The 20,695-nt window shown below is 38.0% G+C and overlaps 1 protein-coding gene across 2 annotated transcripts in view; it reads right to left on the reverse strand.

Moving 5' to 3' along the window:
* EIF3M (eukaryotic translation initiation factor 3 subunit M) overlaps positions 1–17,554 on the reverse strand; it is a 23,958-nt gene extending 6,404 nt beyond the window's left edge. The window contains exons 1-8 of one of the 2 annotated variants that reach the window (XM_049648667.1): positions 17,432–17,554; positions 14,580–14,712; positions 13,284–13,422; positions 12,880–13,003; positions 12,625–12,719; positions 1,985–2,068; positions 909–1,008; positions 226–307 (exon numbers count right to left, since the gene is read on the reverse strand). In XM_049648667.1, the coding sequence (XP_049504624.1) occupies positions 226–307; positions 909–1,008; positions 1,985–2,068; positions 12,625–12,719; positions 12,880–13,003; positions 13,284–13,422; positions 14,580–14,712; positions 17,432–17,473 (799 nt within the window). In that variant the 5' untranslated portion in view covers positions 17,474–17,554. The remainder of the gene's footprint in view (positions 1–225; positions 308–908; positions 1,009–1,984; positions 2,069–12,624; positions 12,720–12,879; positions 13,004–13,283; positions 13,423–14,579; positions 14,713–17,431) is intronic. The other variant, XM_049648661.1, reaches the window with a different exon arrangement.
* Positions 17,555–20,695: the final 3,141 nt, after the last annotated feature.

The raw sequence follows: 20,695 nt of genomic DNA on the forward strand, positions 1-20,695 counted from the left end.
GGGGGACGGGCAGAGAGAGAGGGAGACACAGAATCGGAAACAGGCTCTGGGCTGATGGCTCGGAGCCTGGAGCCTGTTTCCGATTCTGTGTCTCCCTCTCTCTCTGCCCCTCCCCCGTTCATGCTCTGTCTCTCTCTGTCCCAAAAAAAAAAAAAAAAAAAAAAAAAGAATAACATGTTCCCATTTTTCTTTATACCCCTCCCAAGAATAAACTCCAAAACTTACCAAGTGAATCAATGAAGTCTTTATTATTCTGATAAAATTTGACATACGATGCCAACTTAGCACTCACAAAAATGGTTAAAAGCTACAGACAGAAAATAAAGATATAATATTCAATACAGAATCAAGATTTATACTCAAGATATTTTTAAGGCACTAAATCTCAGCCATAAAACTCTCTATGCTTCTTTTAGTGCAGAAATATCAATCTATTTGATAAAATTACCATTTAAACCATTTGCTTTCATTAAGACACACTTAGATGAAAGAATCAGTAAATTCAGTGAGCTCTAAGTGATTTACCCTGAGTAGTAAAGGCATAGTATAAATGGAAACTAACCCAAACTGTCTTTATTTATACTTGTACTTGAAAAGTGTGTTCATGTGTGTTTAAATATCAGATTTATGCTCCTAACTGGGGCTGGCTGACACCACATACAAGAAGAAATTTGTATTATTTAAGTTCATAACAGGCAAGTAAGGAGATGAAGGAAAGGGAGAAAGAACAGGTACATTCAGTGATTGGAAAAAAAGGCTGGTCCTAAATTTCATTCTGTTCCTGATATAAAAAGAATAAACAATTGTCTTCCCAGATCTAACAGTCATGCTCATGAATACAAGGAAAAAGAGCTCCGCTTTAGTATGTTACATTTAGAAAAGAATATTTTCCATATTAAAGTACTTACATCATGAATAAGCTCGCCTTCCAAAAATTTGACTGGTTTTAAAGTGAGAAGATGGTCAAAAAGAAATGCATTTGGATCTTTCAATGCTCGTACAATACACCTTAATTATAAAACAAAAATACAAGCTCAGTCCTGAGATTCAGGAACTTTTTGCCAACAGACTGCAAAATATATTTAATTCAGTAAAATATCTAAGAGTTCAATATATACACAGCATAAAAAAGTTACTGGATTGGGATTAAAACCGGCCAATGAATCTATTTGTCAGGTATATCTGTTTTAACAAAATAAAATAATAAAGTAGTTGCAGACAAAAATGTAGCTGGAGAGAAAGCATGGCCAAAGTAATCAAAGAGTAAGCAAAACAGCAGTGGCATCTTACCATGTGCCAGACACTGAGTTAAGTGCTTTACATGCATTACCTCACTTGATCCTCACAACACCCCGGCAGACAGTATTATCATGCCCATTTTATCAATGATGAAACAGGCTCAGAAAGAAATTACCCAATAAGTACTCATTAAGAGATGGAGTATTTGAATGTAGGCAGTCTTAACCTCAGTTAGAGATCTCATCCACAAACTATACTTTCTAGCAATACCTATCATGCACAGATCCCTGTGAAGCCACACACTATAAAGAAGCTATTTCCGTTTTCTAGATTTAAGAAACTGATCCTATTATTATTGCTACTAAACAGACCTAGGATTGTTTGAAGCCCTTATTCTCATTAGCAATGGGCTAACTTTTAGCAAGCCACCAACTTTTCCTCATCTACAGACCTTAATATTAAGGTAAACCTTAGGTTAAATTCTACTTCTCAGGTTGGGGTGATGACACCCATACCAGCCATACCCTAAACAGAAAACACCATGTGGCTATTCCACATGCGATCTATGGTTATTCCAATACCAAACCATGAATTTTGGTAGCTCTGGTGGAATCACCACAGAGCACACAGTACCAAATGGCTCTGGATCGCTGAGAGACGCAAACATGATTTCTGCTGTATGAGAAACACGGATGCTCAACCTCCAAGCTCCAGGCAGCCCCCATCAGAATGTGTTTAACATTACCTGTGGGCATCAACTCGAGCCTGGGAAGCGTTGTCCTCCGTGTAACTTCCCAGCAATTCCACCATGACTTTTGAAGCAGCATCACTAAAAAGAAATACTGCTTTAGGAATTTCAGAATATCTTACTGTCATCCATTCACTCAAAAATATTTACTATGTGCCAAGTACTATGCTGATGATAAATACAATGGTGCCCCAGAGACATGGTCCCTCTCTCTATGGGAAAAATCATGCAACTTTCCTTCTAGTAGGAAAGACCAAAAACTAAGGAGAAATTACAAGTGCTATGATGGTAACCACAAAACAAACAAACAACAAAGAAACAGTAACAGATACGCAAAGAGTAAAGAAAAAGGAATCCAAGTAGATCACTGAAGAAAGCCAACAAACCATGAAAGAACAAGGACCAGAGAAAATCTGTAGAAACCACCAGAAAATAACAAATTGGCAATATATACATATTCATCAATAATTACTTTGAATGTAAATGGACTAAACAAGCCAATCAAAAGACACAAGGTGACACAGTGGATTAAAAAAACAAACAAAACAGGACCCATCTATATGCTGCCTATAAGAGACTCATTTCAGATCACAAGGGCTTGCAGACTGAAAGGGGATGGAAAAACCTTTAACATGCAAATGGATGTCAAGAGAAAACCAAGGTAGCATCAGACAGAAGTATTTAATTTTTTTTTTTTTAACATTTATTTATTTTTGAGACAGAGAGAGACAGAGCATGAACGGGGGAGGGTCAGAGAGAGAGGGAGACACAGAATCCGAAACAGGCTCCAGGCTCTGAGCGGTCAGCACAGAGCCTGACGCGGGGCTTGAACTTACGGATGGGACCGTGAGATCATGACCTGAGCCGAAGTCGGACGCTCAACCGACTGAGCCACCCAGGCACCCCCAGACAGAAGTCTTTAAAAACAAAGACTGGGGGAGCCTGCGTGGCTCAGTCAGCTGAACGTCCGACTACGGTTCAGGTCATGATGTCATGGTTTGCGAGTTCGAGCCCCACATCAGACTCTGTGCTGACAGCTCAGAGCCTAGAGCCTGCTTCGGATTCTGTTTCCCTCTCTCTCTGCCCCTCCCCTGCTCACGCTCTGTCTCTCCCTCTCTAAATAAATAAATAAGTAAATAAATAAACATTAAAAAAAATAAAAACAAAGACTGTACAAGACACAAAGGACACTACATAATCATAAATGGGACACTCCAACAAGAGGATATAATAATTATTAATATGTATGCACCCAACATGGGAGCAACCAAATATATGAAACCATTAATAACAAACATAAAAGAAAGAATCGATAGTAATACAATAATAATGATAGCAGGGGACTTCAACACTGCACTTACATCGAGGAAAAGATCATCCAAACAGAAAACCAACAAGGACACAGTGGCTTTGAATGACACACTGGACCAGATGGATTTAACAGACATATTCAGAACATTCCATCCTAAAACAGCAGAATACACATTCTTTTCAAGTGCACACAAAACATTCTCCAGAATAGATCACAGAATAGACCACAAAACAAGTCTCAACAAATTAAATTAAAAAGAAGTCGAAGCCATACCATGCATTTTTTTCTGACCACAACACTGTGAAACTAGAAATCAACCGTAAGAAAAAATCTGGGAAGAGCACAAATACATAGAGGCTAAATAATATGCTACTAAACAATGAATCAGTCAACCAAGAAATCAAAGAAATCAAAAATTACATGGAAACAATCAAAAATGAAAACACAACAGTCCAAAATCTCTGGGATACAGCAAAAGTGGTTTTAGAGAGAAGTTTATAGTAAAACAGACCTACCACCTCAAAAGCAAGAAAAATTTCAAACAAGCTAATTTTATAACTAAAGGAGCTAGAAAAAGAATAAAACCCAAACCCAGCAAAAGGAAGGAAATAATAAAGATCAGAGCAGAAATAAATGATATAGGGGCACCTGGTGGGCTCAGATTAAGCATCCAACTCTTGATTTTGGCTCAGGTCATGATCTCACGGTTCACGAGTTCAAGCCCCACATCAGGCTCTGCACAGACAGCATGGAGCCTGCTTGTGATTCTCTCTCTCCCCCTTTCTCTGCCCCTCTCCTACTTGCTCTCTCAAAATAAATAAATAAACTTAAAAAAAAAAAAAGGATACAGAAACTAAAAAAACAGATCAACGAAACCAGGAGTTGGTTTTCAGAAAAGATCAACAAAATTGATAAATATCTAGCAAGACACATTAAAAAAAAAAAAAAGAGAGGATCCAAACAAAATCACTAAGAGGAGACATAGCAACCAACACCACAGAAATAAACAACTGTAACAGAATAGTATAAAAACCTGCATGCCAACAAATTGAATAACTGAAGAAATGGATAAATTCCTAGAAACATATAACCTACCAAAACTAAACAAAATTTGAACAAGACCAATCACCAGAAATGAAACTGAACCAGTAATTTTAAAACTCCCAAAAAACCAAAAAATCCAGGCCCAGGTGAATTCTACTGAACATTTAAAGAAGTATTAATACCTATTCTTCTCAAGCTATTCCAAAAAATAGAAAAAGGAAAACTTCCAAATTTATTCTATGGGCTTGATACCAAAACCAATAAAGACATCACATATACAAAAAAGAAAACTACAGGCCAATATTGCTCATGACTATAGATGCAAAAATCCTCAACAAAGTATTAGCAAACTGAATCCAACAATACATTTAAAAAAATCACACTCCGGGGGTGCCTGGGTGGCTCAGTTAAGTGCCTGACTCTTGATTTCAGCACAGGTCATGATTTCACAGTTGTGAGATTGAGCCCCACACAGGGCTCTATGCTGACAGTGCAGACCTTGCTTGAGCTTCTCACTCCTCTCTCTGCCCCTCCCCTGGTCACGTGTGCATGCATGCACATACTCTTTCTCAAAATAAACAAAAAACTCATACTCCGTGATCAAGTGGGATACATTCCAGAAATGCAAGGGTGGTTCATATTTGCAAATCAATCTGATACATCACATCAATAAGAGAAAGGATAAGGACCATATGATCATTTCAACAGATGCAGAAAAAGCATTTAACAAAATACAACATCCATTCATCATGAAAACCCTCTGCAAAGCAGATCCAGAGGGAACGTAACTCAACATAATCAAGGCCTTATATGAAAAACCCACAGCCAACATCATACTTAAACCGAGAGATTTTCCCTTAAGGCCAGGAACAAGACAAGGATGTCCACTCTCACCACTTTTATTCAACATAGTACTAGAAGCCCTAGCCACAGTAATCAGACAACATAAAAAATAAAAGGGATCCAAATTGGTAAGGAAGGAATAAAACTCATTTGCAGATGACAGACACTATATATAGAAAACACAAGACTCTGAAAAAACTATCAGACAGATAAATAAATTCAGGAAAGCCACAGGAAACAAAATCAATGAACAGATATCTATTGCTTTCATATATACTAATAATGATGCAGCAGAAAGAGAAATTAAGAAAACAATTTACAATCATACAAAAAACACTAAAATATCTAGGAATAAAGTTAGGTGAAAAATCTGTATTCTGAAAACTATAAAATACTGACAAAGAAATTCAAGATGATGCAAAGATATAGAAAAGACATTACATGCTCATGGGTTAGAAGAACAAACACTGTTAAAATGTATACAACCCAAACCAATCCCCACATTTAATGTAATCCCTATCAAAATACTAACATTTTTTACAGAAAAAAATTTTTTTTACAGAACTAGAACAATTCTACAATTTGTATGGAACCACAAAAAACCCTGAGTAACCAAAGCAATCTTTAAAAGGAAACTAGAGGTGGGGCGCCTGGGTGGCTCAGTCGGTTAAGCGTCCGACTTCAGCTCAGGTCACGATCTCGCTGTCCGTGAGTTTGAGCCCCGCGTTGGGCTCTGGGCTGATGGCTCAGAGCCTGGAGCCTGCTTCCGATTCTGTGTCTCCCTCTCTCTCTGCCCCTCCCCCGTTCATGCTCTGTCTCTCTGTCTCAAAAATAAACGTTAAAAAAAAAAAAAATTTTTAAAGGAAACTAGAGGTATCACAATTCCAGATTTCAAGTTATATTACAAGGTGGTAAGAATTAAAACAGTATGGTATTGGGAAAAAATGATAAAAAAATAAAACCGTATGGTACTGGCATAGACACACAGATCAATGAAACAGAAACTGACAAATAAACCCACAATTATATGGTCAATTAATCTTCAACAAAGGAGTAAAGAATAACCAAATAAACCCACAATTATATGGTCAATTAATCTTCAACAAAGGAGTAAAGAATAACCAATAGGGAAAAAGACAGTCTCTTCAACAAATGGTGTTGTGGAAAAGAGCTACATGCAAAAGAATGAAACTGGACCACTTTCTTAAAACCATACACAAAAATAAACTCAAATTGGATTAAAAGTCTAAATGTGAGACCTGAAACCCTAATACTAGAGGGGACCGCTGGAAGGAATTTCTGACAGTGACTGTAGCAACATTTTTTAAGATACGTCTCCTGAGGCAAGAGAAATAAAAACAAAAATAAACTGATGGGACTACATCAAAATAAAAAACTTCTTACAGCAAAAGAAACAATCAACAAAACGAAAAGACAATCTATGGAATGGGAGAAGATACTTGCAAATGACATATCTTTTAAATGGTTAGTATCCAAAATATATGAAGAACTGATACAACTCGACAACCCAAAAAACAAATAATCCCATTAAAAAATGGTAAAAGGCTTTCTCCAAAGAAGACATACAGATGGCAACCAACACATGCTCAGTATCACACATCATCAGGGAAATGCAAATCAAAACTACAATGAAATGTTACCTCATACCCATCAGAATGGCTAAAATAAAAAGCCAAAAAACAAGTGTTGATGAGGATGTGGAGAAAAAAAGAACCCTTGTGCACTGCTGATGGGAATGCAAACTTGGTGCAGCAGTCACTGTGGAAAAACGGTATGGAAGTTCCTCAAGAGGTTAAAAAGAGAACTACCCTATGTTCTAGCAATCGCACTACTGGGTATCTACCCAAAGAATACAAAAACATTAATTCAAAGGATACATGCACCTGGATATTTATAGCAGCATTATTTACAACAGACAAACTATGGAAGCAGCCCGTGTCCACCAACTGATGAATGGATAAAGAAGATATATGTGTATGCATGTGTGTGTACGATATATTACATATACATATGTGTGTATAATAGAATACTGTTCGATTGTGTGTTATATAAATAATACACACACAATCGAACATTATTCAGCCATAAAAAAGAATGAAATCTTGCCATCTGCAATGACATGGATAGAGCTAGAGTATAATAATACTATGTAAAGTAAGTCAGAGAAAGACAAATACCATATGATCTCATGTACATGCAGAATTTAAGAAACAAAACAAATGAGCAAAGGGAAAGAGAGAGAGAAACCAAGAAACAGACTCTTAACTACAGACAAACTGATGATTACCAGAGGGGAGGTGGGTAGAAGGATGGGTGAAAATAGGGGGTGAGGACTGAAGAGTACACTTACCATGATGAAAAAAAATATAAATTGATAGAACACACACACACGTGCTATGAAGGAAATAAATGGTGATGTAAAAGTAACAACACAGCAGAGACAGGAAAGTACACAGGGAAAGTCTCTCTCTGAAGGATTGATACAGAAGCTGAAATCTAAAGGATATAAAATAATTGGCCATGAAAAGTGCTGGAGGTGGAGGGTTAGATAATTTTTCAGGCAAAGGGAAGACCAAATACAGTATAAAGTCCCTAGGTGGAAAAAAAGTTTTATGCCCTCAAAACTGTTAGGAAAGCATAGCTGTAGTAGAGCCAACACCATATATTCAAGTAACTTTACTAAAAATAGCCTTCCAATTAAATTATCCCTAAAACTGTGCAATTTTAACTGCAGTGAAAAGCACAAAATGCATTCATTCAATTTGAAGTCTTGGAAAATGTTTATCTTCACCCTTCATTTCTTCCTTTAAACCGATGAATTTTCAGACAGTTATAGAAAGCTAATTGGGAAAAGTCATTTTTTTTTTCTTTGTTTTCTAAAAACACTTCCACACATCTGGATTCAACTTGGGTACAATCAGTAGGAGCTGTATCATTTATTTTAAAAAGTTAAATGGTATTTTTATTTTTTTGAAAGTTAAATGGTATTTTAAAACTTCCTACAAACCTAAGGTTTATTAAGTCATACAAATGTAAATATAAAAGTAGTTAAATGGTAACCAGCATCTTAAATATAGTGAAAGAACCGTAAGAATTCAAAGAAAATTTTAAAGAAAAATTGCATTTGACTCGTTCATTATTTTGTGACACTCTATAAGCACATGTGCATTTCATTTTCCAGTTTTAGTAGTCACAGTATACTTCAATCTAATATATCTTACCAGCTAAAGAAATCTAATTTCACAAATATCAGATAAAATAATCCATTTAAAGTACATAGTATCTGACATATAAGGACTCAAGAAATGTTACATGATTTGCACTCATCAACCACCAATATAAATAAAAGGGCAAGGTGAATCTAAGAATTCTAATTCAGAAGCAGGAAAAAAAATTACATTTTACGTGTATTGGGCAAAACCCAAATCTTAAAATTTAAAAGAGCAGTGTGACAGAAACTTTGTTTAAATAAAATGGCCATCCTCTTGTCCTTCCTTAGGGTGAGTACTATTTATCTATCCAATGCCCATAATGTGCCAAACACCTGGGGAATACACAATGGTTGACAAATAAGGTTTCTAGCCTTCAGTGAGTATACAACCTCACAAACCTTTCAACAAAGGGTGTTACATGCCATGATAAAAGTAGAGGGTGCTATAGAAGAAAGGCACCTAACCTAAATATGACAGTAGTGTTTTAGGCAGAGGAACAAAGTGGAGTATAGGTCTAGACCAAGGGCAGGCAAACTTTCTGTGAAAGGACAGACAGTAAATATTTTAGGTTTTGTAGGCTATATGGTCTCTGCTGCAACTACTCAAGTCTTTGCAAAAGCAGCTGTAGAAATATGTAAATGAGTTAGTATGGCTATGTTCCATTAAAATTTTATGGACACTGGCATTTGAATTTTGTACAATGTTCATATGTTATAAAATATTATTCTCCCTTTGGTTTTCTTTCTTAACCATTTTAAAACTATAAAAACCATTTTTAGCTTGGGGACCATAAAAAAAAGGTGCCAGCCCCTGGTCCAGACTACAAAAGAGAAAGGTGCTTCTGCAGTTGACACAGGTTCACTAGGTCTCGGGTGTGATAACCAAGAAGGCTGTGCTGGGGGGAAATGCAAGGAGGGAATATCCATATCAACAAAGCATAGTTTTTGTATGTCAATGCACCATACAAAAATAGCATGCCACCAGCCCCAAATTACCTCAGCAGATAGGAGCCCAGGTCAGAAAGGTTTTGCATGCCTATGAATTTTGTAATGTATCCTGAAGAAAATGCGCTGGAAGTTGTGTTTCACAAAATCATGGTTACAGACTGGAGAAAATAAAAAGATTACACTTCAAAATGTCTCACTTAGGAACATAAAGACTAATTTAGAAAGTAAACGAGGGGCGCCTGGGTGGCTCAGTCAGTTGAGCGCCAGACTTCAGCTCAGGTCATGATCTCATGGTTTGTGGGTTTGAGCCCTGCATCGGGCTGTGTACTGACAGCACAGAGCCTGGAGCCTGCTTCTGACTCTGTGTCTCCCTCTCTCTCTGGCCCTCCCCTACTTGCACTGTGTGTGTGTGTGTGTGTGTGTGTGTGTGTGTGTCTCTCTCTCAAAAATAAATAAACATTAAAAAAAAAATTTTTTTTTTTTTAAACAAAACTTTCTGGCAGCTGTATTAAGAAAAGGCTGTAGGGGGACAAGACCCCAAAGAGAGACCATTTGAGAGGCTACTTCAATAATCTAAGTAAGAAATAATGGTAGCTTGGACCATAAGGTAACAATGGAAGTAGTGAGAAGTGGGTCTGACTTCAGATTTATCAGGGCTGACAGGATTTGATATTGGATCAGATATGGAGTATAAGACAAAAAGGAGAATCATGAAGAAATTCCAGCTTTGTGTTTTGAGCAACTGGAAGTACAGAAATGGCATTTCCTGAGTTGGAGAAAATAAAAACAGATTTAGAAAGAAAAATCAATAGCTCACTTTTACAGATGTTGTTTGAGATGTCTTTTGGGTATCTAAATGAAGCTGTTAACAGGAATAGATATCTGGAGTTCAGAGAAGAAATAGAGGAGATAAATGTGAAAATCACCAGTATATATACAGTATTTAAAGGCATGTACAGGCACCTGGGCGGCTCAGTTGGTTAGGCATCCAGCTCCTGATTTCAGCACAGGTCATGATCTCATAGTTTGTGGGATTGAGCCCCGCATCAGGCTCTGCGCTGAAGGCACAGAGCCTGCTTGGGATTCTCTCTCTCCCTCTCTCTCTCTGCCCCATCCCCACATTCTCTCTCTCAGGATAAACTAACTTAAAAAAAAAAGTAAAAATAAAGGCATGCAACTGAATGAGAGCACTCAGGCCACAGCTGCTTTCTCCACGAGGTGCCCTCCAAAGCATTTGCAAGTGCACGGGAGCTACTACAGCTGTTCTAAGGACTAGGAGACACCACTAGCATATTAGTAGGTGAGGCCAGGGTTGTGAAATGCCTTGCTCTGAATGTTAACAACCTAGCAACACAAAAACTGTTTCACTCAAAATACATTTGGTACTCAGCCTCCCCCAAAATCACAGCAAAATCAGAAACAACATGCACAGGGAATGAATGTAACTGAAAAGAAAAAGTCCCAGGAATAAGTTATCCTAATGTTTAGAGAAGAAGGAACCCATAAACAAGTTGTGAACGAAGAGAAGAATCAAGAGGAGCCCCTTGTAGATAAATGTAGAATCACTATGTTGTACACCTGAAATTAATATATGGTATGTCACCTACACTTCAATAAAGAGCGGGAAGGAAGAAGAAAGGAAGCCTCAAAAACCAACTGAAGACAGTGTTTCAAAAGGAAAGAATGATCATCTCTGACAAATGCTGCAGGTATTCTCTAGTATGTTAACGCTGGGACAAGTCTAGTGGAGCATATATGTCCTATTTCAATGTCTCTGAAAATTAAGTTTGGAATTCCTTAGAACCTTAGTCACTTCCCTTCTACATATAACAGACTAAAGACCTTCTGAACAGCAATCAGAGAAATCATCCAGTGAGTAGTCATCATCTCTGATAAGCGCTAGACATTCAGACGGAAACTGTTAACGCTCATCATTTTAAATTACTCTACCAGAAAAAAGACTACCTTCTTAAAGGTGAGCTTGAAAAAGGAAAAGGAGAGAAGAATAATATCCAACTTTTAATGAGTGTTGCCTCAATAAGCACTTTAGATATGTTATTATCTTTTCAGCAACCCCACGAGACGTTAAGTACTTCTACTATTTCCACTTTGAAATTGGAAAACTGAGGTACAGAGATATTAGGTAATTTATTTAGAATCATACAACAAGTAGAAAAGCCAAGACTTGAATCCTAGTAGTCTTGCTCCACAGCCCGCACATTTGAAATGTGAATGAAAATAAAGACTTTCTCTAACAGCTTTTAATGTTCTCTCCATTTGAAATGGTGTTTGTTATTAACTATTTACTCTTAACATTTTACTGACTACAGGCTAGAATCCTGCCGTAAGTGTAAGAACATATAACAGACAGTAGTCACTGATCAGAATGAAACAGGCTATTAATGCAAGATCCCCTGCTTCTCTTCTTTTATACGACGTTCCAACTTTCACAACAAAAATTTCCTTCTATATTGTTAAATTTAACAAAAACTGCAAAAAGTTTACATTACTTAACATAAGAGAAACCTTGTTTACCCTCTCTAATATACTAAATATCCAGCACTAAAAGCCAGTATAAAAACTGTGCAATAAAACTAAAGGGAAGGCTGTTTACTTTTTCTAAAAGTATTTAACCACTATGTGAAAAGAGAAATTGAAAAGCTAAGTCAAAAAAGTAAGATTATCTTTCAACATTAGTTCTGAAAACTGAGCCAAACCTATCATTTGGTAAGCATCCCAAAGCTGGGTATATAGAATAAGCACTTTGGGCATGCAATTAGCTAGGCTGAATTACAAGCCTTAGAAACCCAAGACCTTGCAGAAGCCATTTAAATAGGTACTCATTTAGTAGAGTCTATTGCAAAATTTGATCTCGGAAGTACTGTTTATTTAAGAGACTTTGTGGAAACTTTGATAAACCCTCACTATCATTAAACAGAAGTGGGAGCACTACATCCCATACTAAGACATCAAAGCATCATTAAACACCTTAGTCTAAAGTTATATACAGCTTTCAGATGAACAGCTGTACCATTTTTTGGAACAAAAGCAAGTTTTGCTTTTTAAAAAGCTGAAAGACGGGAAAAACTTTTAAACTTTGCAGTTATGTTTAACTTAGTAGATGAAATTTACAGAAATACATTTACAGCAACTCTGTGAAGAATAAAATAGAGCAAAATCACCCTACTTGTTTTTAAAAACAGCCTCAACTGCTATATTGCCTGTGAAGTTTTAAGTTAGTACACCAATTCTGAGTACCTTTTCTTACAATCCACAAGTGCCTCATAAAGGAGCCTTAAAAGGGTATGTTTCTTTTCAGTGGTGAGGTTCCAATCAGAAATCCATTTTCTAACCTACAAGATTGACAAAAGCAGGAAATTTAGTGAACACAGCTGAACATACTTTCACCATTTAAAAGATAACTTCAGAACATACATATGTGCTATTTACTTTAGCTATAAATTAAATCTATACTTCATATATGCAGAACAAGCATTCCACATAATAACTTACCTGATCCAGCTCAGTTGGAATATACTGGATGGCCCCACAAGATGCTGCCACTTTAATGAGGCTGCAATATACTGTATATCTTACAGGAGTATTCTTATCCATCCCATGGAAAAGGTTGCTTAGCCTGGTTAACAAACAAATAATAAAAGTGTTTGAGATCAGCAATTATGATGATTAAGCTGAGATTATTTGCTCTCAGGACAAATCTAAGACAAATACTATTAATACTTCACATTACAAGGAGGGAAATGGGGCCCAGAAGGTTAAATGACTTGTCCAAGGTTACACTAATTAAGAGTCACAGCTGACAGCCAAATTCCAGAATTCTTGCTTTCAACCATTAAATGATAGTGACATAAAAAGAGACCCTTGAAAAACCAACCCTCTTTCAGTTCTTAACTTACAATTGCAGTCTCAGAGACGGGCGTTCACCTTCCCGAAATTTGACCAGCTTTTCACATAGGCTTTCAATCAGAGCTTCTTGCTTGTCCGGTTCCAGGATCAATAGAAGCGATACCACGCTGTTCATCACACTTTCAACATCTATATATGTATGGATAACACAGTAGCAATGCTATCATACTTAACATGTCTAATTAAATATATATTTCCAGTGTTTTAAAACACCAAAGACCATTAAACATAAGACACTTTAGGAAGATGGACCTGGCTACTGTAAAACAGTTCAATAATGTGCATTATGCTAAAAATATATTATATGTGAATTCAAATGAAACCAATTCTGTTATATAGCTAACATCCAGAAAGCAATTTGTACATTTTATTAAAGAAAAAAGAAATTATTATGTAAGGTTTGGTTTTTAACCAGTAGAAGACTGATTTACATGTCAAATATATGGCGTCAATTTTTATTGACAAAATATTCAATAATTTAGAAGTTATTGGTTAGGTCTTAGGCTAGAATGCTTTCCCAACTGAAAAAAACTTTTACATATAAACAGAAAATTATTTAAGAAATGAAACCTGTCAACTTCCTGAGTCATCGATTTTTGAGTGTAAGATACTGACTATATACCAAGTTTAATCTCAAACCTTAACTAAAGATCACAAAATTCCCAATGTTCAAAATTTCCCATTTATGTCAATAAAGAGGGAACTAGCCAATTAAGTAAATGTCTTTTAGATTACTTGAAATTATATCCCATTTGATATTTAAAATTTTCAACGTTTTATTTACTTTTGTGAGAGAGAGACAAGAGTACAAGTAGGGGAGGGGCAGAGAGAAAGGGAGACCCAGAATCTGAAGAAGGCTCCAGGCTTTGAGCTGTCAGCACAGAGCCCAACGCAGGGCTTGAACTCACAAACCCTGAGATCATAATCCAAGCCAAAGCTGGATGCTTAACTGACAGAGCCACCCAGGTGCCCCTATCCGATTTGATATTAATATAAACCTATAAAAAGGAAAGAAGAGCTTCATTTTTCTTCAGTTCACCCTGAAATTATCAGTATTGAGTGTATGCACCTAACATTCAAAATACACAACTGATGTAAAAAAGATGTTTTATCAATATAGCTGACTTCATAAGTATACAGATTAGAATAAACCGAAAGTATATGCAAAGAGAAGATTAAAAACAAACAAGGCTTAACAGTTCTACAACAAATACAACTTACAAGAAAAATTTAAAAGTAGATCCTTTATGATCAGTAAGAAATATTACAAAAAATTAAAAACAAACCTTTATCATCTTCCTTCAGACATACATCACAAGCCTCAATAATCTGAGCCAAATCTACATGAAGTCCACCTTCTGCGTTCTCTTCTGAAATTTCAGCTCCTTTAGATTTCAGATAAGCTCGAAGTTCAGCAGCCTATTGAATCAAGTAAGACTGATAAACATCTATAAAACCGGCAATGCCAAAATGCAAAATCCCAAACCATTCTTTTTCGGGGGGGAGGGGGGGGAGGTAAATACTATACTTAATGATGACTTTAAATTATTATGCTGAAGTGCCTCTCCCCCACCTTAGCCCTCATCACAACCCCACAGGAGCCACAGATTTTCGACAAAACCAAGAGACTACACAAACCCACTATGGCCCACATGGATCACCTTCAGAACTTCTCTATCACCTATATGCTGTTGAACTTCCAGTGCATAAAAAACTTCTTTTTTGAGGAGCTGTTTTGAGGAGGGTTCTGTATGTGGAGGAGAATTAATCTGACGTGGTAAAAATTCAACTTGTTTTAAAGAAATGCAATTTTATTGCTACATAATACAGCTATCTTAAAAAGGTAGACATTTGCCATTACCTTGGCAAGTAGGTAATCAAGTGTCAATAAAACGTCTGAGAACCTATCTGAGACCACCATTTTGGGAGACACAAAGATAAAAGCATGATGCCTTTGAATGGTGTCTTGAATATACTACTTTTCTTTTTTTTAAACGTTTATTTATTTTTGAGACAGAGCATGAACGGGGGAGGGTCAGAGAGAGGGAGACACAGAATCTGAAACCGGTTCCAGGCTCTGAGCTGTCAGCACAGAGCCCAAAGTGGGGCTCAAACTCACGGACCATGAGATCATGACCTGAGCTGAAGTCGGCTGCTTAACCGACTGAGCCACCCAGGCGCCCCGAATATAATACTTTTCAAACTGGATCTACTTTATAACTAATCTTTTAGAATGCAAAATACATATCTGGATCAGAGAGCACCTCTGGACCTAAAAAACAGAACTACAGTTTCGCATTCAGGTATTCAGACATTTTCTATTCTAATGCATATAATATTTAGTAAGTTGTTCTTTTGAGGCCTTGGTATTTATGGCAGCCAAACATGAATGTAGACGGTATTTAAAATAATAAAATGAAAAACTGAAACAGGGAGATGAAAGAATACCATTAGTAAATGTATAGGTATCACATTTTCTAAGCCCACAAACATGTTTGGCTGCCTAAGAAAAGTACATTTTATCTGTAGGTCTGATGGTGCTACCCTTTCAGATAACAACATAGTAACTTCACCTGTGAGTTGCTATTATAAACAAGATTTCATGAAACAAATGTCACCACAGAACACAAAAACACCACTGGGGAACATGTTTTCTATGAAGGAAACTGTCCAAAAAAATAGGGAAAAAAAAAAAAAAAAAGCATTCGTTCAGCTTCTGCTTTGTTGATACAAAGCAAATTTTTTCTAAGAATCGTTCAATCAACAGCTTATTGTTTTTATCTGTCATGCTCACCGGCTCCAAGTGGCTGTAGAGAAGTACAAGTGAACGACAAAATTCTGAACTACATTTCTGAACTCTAATCAAACATAGAATTTGAAGTTAAATTTCTGAAGCAATCACATTAGCTACCTGAAAAGAATAGCTGGTGTCAAACTGTTGTATTACAAGAGTAGCATAACCTAAGTAGAAACACTTTAAAACTGAAATGTGGGCAATGACAAGAACTTCCTGTTCCCTGCTACAAATTCCCTCCTATGTTAAAATCAAATACTTTTTATGGGTAATCTAATAGCCAATCTGTTGCTAATATCACTCCATTAATATCCATATATGGTTTTTTTCATGGTCTTCTACATTTTCCTTTCTAAGTGCTCAACTCCCTCCCTAGATCTTTTCTCCTCTCCCCCTTTCTTTGCTCTTCAGGGCTGAGAATGTACTTTTACCATGGGGGAGGGAGTGGGAATCCCATCTGTAATTCCACGAGATATCTTAGGGTAGTAATGGCGTTTTCTTCTATGGAAACGAAATTTCCATTTAAGTGGAGTAGCAAAAAATACAAAACAACACTTGCGATTTCACAGAATACGGTTTTCAGTTCTACAAAATCAACTTAGTGAAAATACGTTTCATGTATATTTTAACTCCCACCAACTAAAGTTTAACTTTTGTTATGGAAAAAAACTGAGAAATATTAAGCCATGCATACAAAAGACCAAGCCCGAAATAGGAAATTTTTAAATATTAGGATGGTTCACCAGATGTGAGGGTGAAACTGACGTTCTATTTTCAGTTTTCATAACTCTCACTCCTGCACACGAAAGAAGATACGGCCTATGTATAAAAGTAGGGTCACCTGTGCCTCTGTGATCGCATAATAAAACCATTTTCACCTTTAGTACAAAATTACTTTACCCTAGACTGCTTACGCTGTCTAAAGATTCGCCACCTCCCACTCCGGATGTGGCTGCATTTGGGAGGCGGAAGCAGACACCATTCCCAGTCAGTCAAAAGGTAGTGTCGTCAGAAGTGACTCGGATTGGAAATGTCCCGACGCCAACCAGGAAGCTAGCTGGGTGTAAAGTCTCGGGCCAAGCGCTGGAACGGGCGGCCGGCGCGCTGGAACGGGCGGCCGGCGTGCTAATGCTACTCCAGGCCACAAATTAGCGCCTTGCCTCACGGCCTCCCTATTCGCGTGTGTGATGTGATGTGCGGCTCTCAGCTCCGCGGCGATTCCGCGGGGCGGCGTCCCACCCGCCTGGTCCCGGCTCAGCCCCGACTCAGCCCTGACTCAGCCCCTCACACCCTTGAGGACTCCCCCAACCCCACCCTGACGGCAGTCGCGGCCCGGGAGCACACCTGATCTTCCTCACTGATATCAATGAAGGCCGGGACGCTCATGGTGAAGGCCCAGGCACCGCGGTGGCTCCGCTCACAAAACCACGCCGACCGGAAAAGGGAACTGCAGCGCGCTGAGGCGCCTCACAACCGCTTCCGGGTTACCCTGCGCTGATCTTGTGAGGCGGGATCACCCGAATGGGCGGGGCTACGGGGCCAATCCCACGGCACTCTGGGGGCGAAGCAGTCGCGTTGGGGCGGGTTTAATAGGCACGCTCCCGCGGTCTTCGTCCGGGCGCCCTTGCTTCTAACCTCTAGGATGGTGTCGCCTGTTACCCTTCGCGTTAACTCCCTCTTGCGCCTTAGCGCATCTCCTTTTTGAAATCTATTCGGTCAATAAAACTTGTGCTCAAAATAGTCGTTCTTTTGCAGCCACTCCCCTCTGCCAGCCAGTCTCCCAGACCTCACTGAAGGGTGCCTCGCGTTTTGCTCCCTCCAGCCACCAAGACTTGGCTCTTGGCAGTCCTAAAGAGGCTTCAAGTTTTAAGTTTTTTTGCCGAGCCCGACAGTTTTTTTCGAGTTAAAATTTATCCCACTTTTCAGAGCGTATTGAGGGACTTGCTAGCAGGCTGTGTTCTCTAAGCTGGGGATAAACAGTAGCTTCCAAAAGAAGCGCCCTCATGCAGCTTACATTCCAGCGGGCGCCCAGAACGTAAACATTTCAAAGTAATTAGAAAGGCAGCCCTGGATGGCATCGTATTTTACCTCATGGCCTCCAGAGTAGAATTCCTAGGGATGGAATCCCCTGCTGCACCATTTCACGTACGTATGATTTGGGGCAATTGCTTAACATTTGAAAACCTGTGTTTTCAGATTCCTTTTGGAAAAATGAGAACAATTAAGTACTGCGGCTCCTGGATGGCTCAATAGGTTAAGCGTCTGACTCAATAGGTTAAGCATCTGACTTCTGATTTCAGCTCAGGTTCCTGAGTTAGAGCCCTGCATCAGGCTCTGCACTGACAGTATGGAACCTGCTTGGGATTCTCTCTCTCTCCCCCCCTCTCTCCGCCTCTCCTCTGCTCGTGCTCTCTCTCTCTCAAAATAAACAAAACATTAAAAAAATTAAAGAACAATTAAGTACTTATGGTGTTGTGAGGATTAAGTAACTTAATATATAAAGCACTTAAAACATAGTGAGCACTGAATGTATTAACTATTACTAAATACGTAATTCCTGTAACACGTTAACTAGCACTACCAACAAGGTAAAAGTAGAAGGGGGAGGGGAAGAAAAAACAAAGTAGGGAAAAAGGGTGGTGTGTGTAACGAGGTGTGTGCATGCCTTTTTAGATAGAGTGATGGAAGAAAATTGCTCAATTCATATTGAGAACTGAAGGAAATGAGCAAAGTATGAATGAAGAAACTTTCCTGCAGGAAAGCGTTTCATTCATAAGAACGGCAAGGAAGGGATGCAAGGTAGGGGCAAGCAGGCAGGTGGGCTGGATCTCGGAGGAGAGGAGAGAACAAATGAAATAGCCATGGCCAGGTCATGGTCTCCTTGGCCATAACAAGAATTTTGGCTTTGACTCTTAGTGAATTGACAAGCCTTTGAGATGTTTTGAGCAAACTTAACGTTTTTTGTAAAGGATCACTCTGGCAGGTGTATGGCAATTTGAGGTAAGTTGGACCAGGGTCAAAGTAGTGATGCCAGTTAGGAAGTTATTACAGAAAGTGGAGTGAGAGAAAATGGTGCAGTGGTGGTGAGAAACTGAATTCTAAATGTTTTAGTGATAAAACTGGTAAGATTTAATGACAGATCAGATGTGGGGTGTGAGAGAAAGAGAAATTCAAGGTGACTCCAAAGTTTTGTCCTGAATTCAAGCCAGTGCCTTCCGTTATTCTGGGGCAAATTATCCTCTTACTTGAAAATGCAAGAAAACACAAAGAGGCCACCCACCAGAGCTGGTAATTTTTTAGGAAACAAGGGAAATTAATTTTTTTTTAATGATGGGAGGATCAATAAGTAAAAGAACAACCCAATTTCAATGCAAATTAAAAACATGAGGAGATACTGCTACATACTTACTATAATAGCTAGTTAAAAGAAAAAAACTGAAAATACCAAGCTCTATAAGGATGTGAAGCAGCAACTTGAACTCTAATGACTTGCTGATACGAATGCAGAATGGTAAGAGTAATCAAGACAGTGTAGTATTAACATCAAGATAGACAAATAGATGAAAGGAAAAGAATAGAGAACATAGAAACAGACTCACACATGGTCAATTGACTTTTGACAAAGATGCAAAGGCATTTTAGTCTTTTAAGCAAACGGTGCTGGAACAATTGCCCTTGGCAACTACCACTCTATTCTCTGTCTCTGAATTTGTCTGTTTTGGGCATTTCATAAAATGGAATCATGTGATATATGGCCTTCTGTGCCATATATCTGGCTTCTTTCTTTTAGCATAATGCTTTCAAAGTGGTAGTATGTATCAGTCATTCATTGCTTTTTATTGTTTAACAATATGTCATTGTTATGAATATACCATATTTTGTTTCTCTGTTTATCAGGGGATGCATATTTAGGTGTTTGCATTTTTTGGCCATTATGAATAATGCTTCTATGAACACTCATGCACAAGAATATTTGTGGATGTATGTTTGTATCTGTCTTGGGAAAATACCTAGGAGTGGAACGCTAGGTTATATGGTAATTATATTTAGTTTAGTTTTTTTTTGTTTTAATTTTTTAAATGTGTATTTTTGAGAGAGAGAGAGAGACAGAGAGAGACAGAGTGCAAGTGGGGGAAGGACAGAGAGAGGGAGACACAGAACTCAAAACAGCTCCAGGCTCTAAGCTGTCATCACAGAGCCCTCTGCAGGGCTTGAACCCACAAACCATGAGATCACGACCTGAGCTGGATGCTTACTGACTGAGCCACCTGGGTGCCCCTATGTTTAGCTTTTTGGGGAGTTAGTTTCCAAAAAGGCAGCAGTATTACATGTAACAACCAAAAATGGGGAACAACATAAATGTTCCTAAACAGCTGAATAGATTAAAAAAATTATTATATATTGATGTAACAGAAAACTACTCTGCAATTAGAAAAAAATGAACTATTGATATATACAACATGGATGAATCTAAGAATAAGTGTGCTACATGAAAGAAGCCAGACTATGTGATTCCATTTATATAAAATTCTAGATAACACAAACTAAAGTGGCAGCACTGTAGATTATTATTGCCTGGGTGTGGCAGACTAGGCAAGGAGAGGAAGA

This window comes from Panthera uncia, chromosome D1, assembly GCF_023721935.1.
Source record: "Panthera uncia isolate 11264 chromosome D1, Puncia_PCG_1.0, whole genome shotgun sequence".
In the NCBI taxonomy this organism is placed as follows: Eukaryota; Metazoa; Chordata; class Mammalia; order Carnivora; family Felidae; genus Panthera; species Panthera uncia.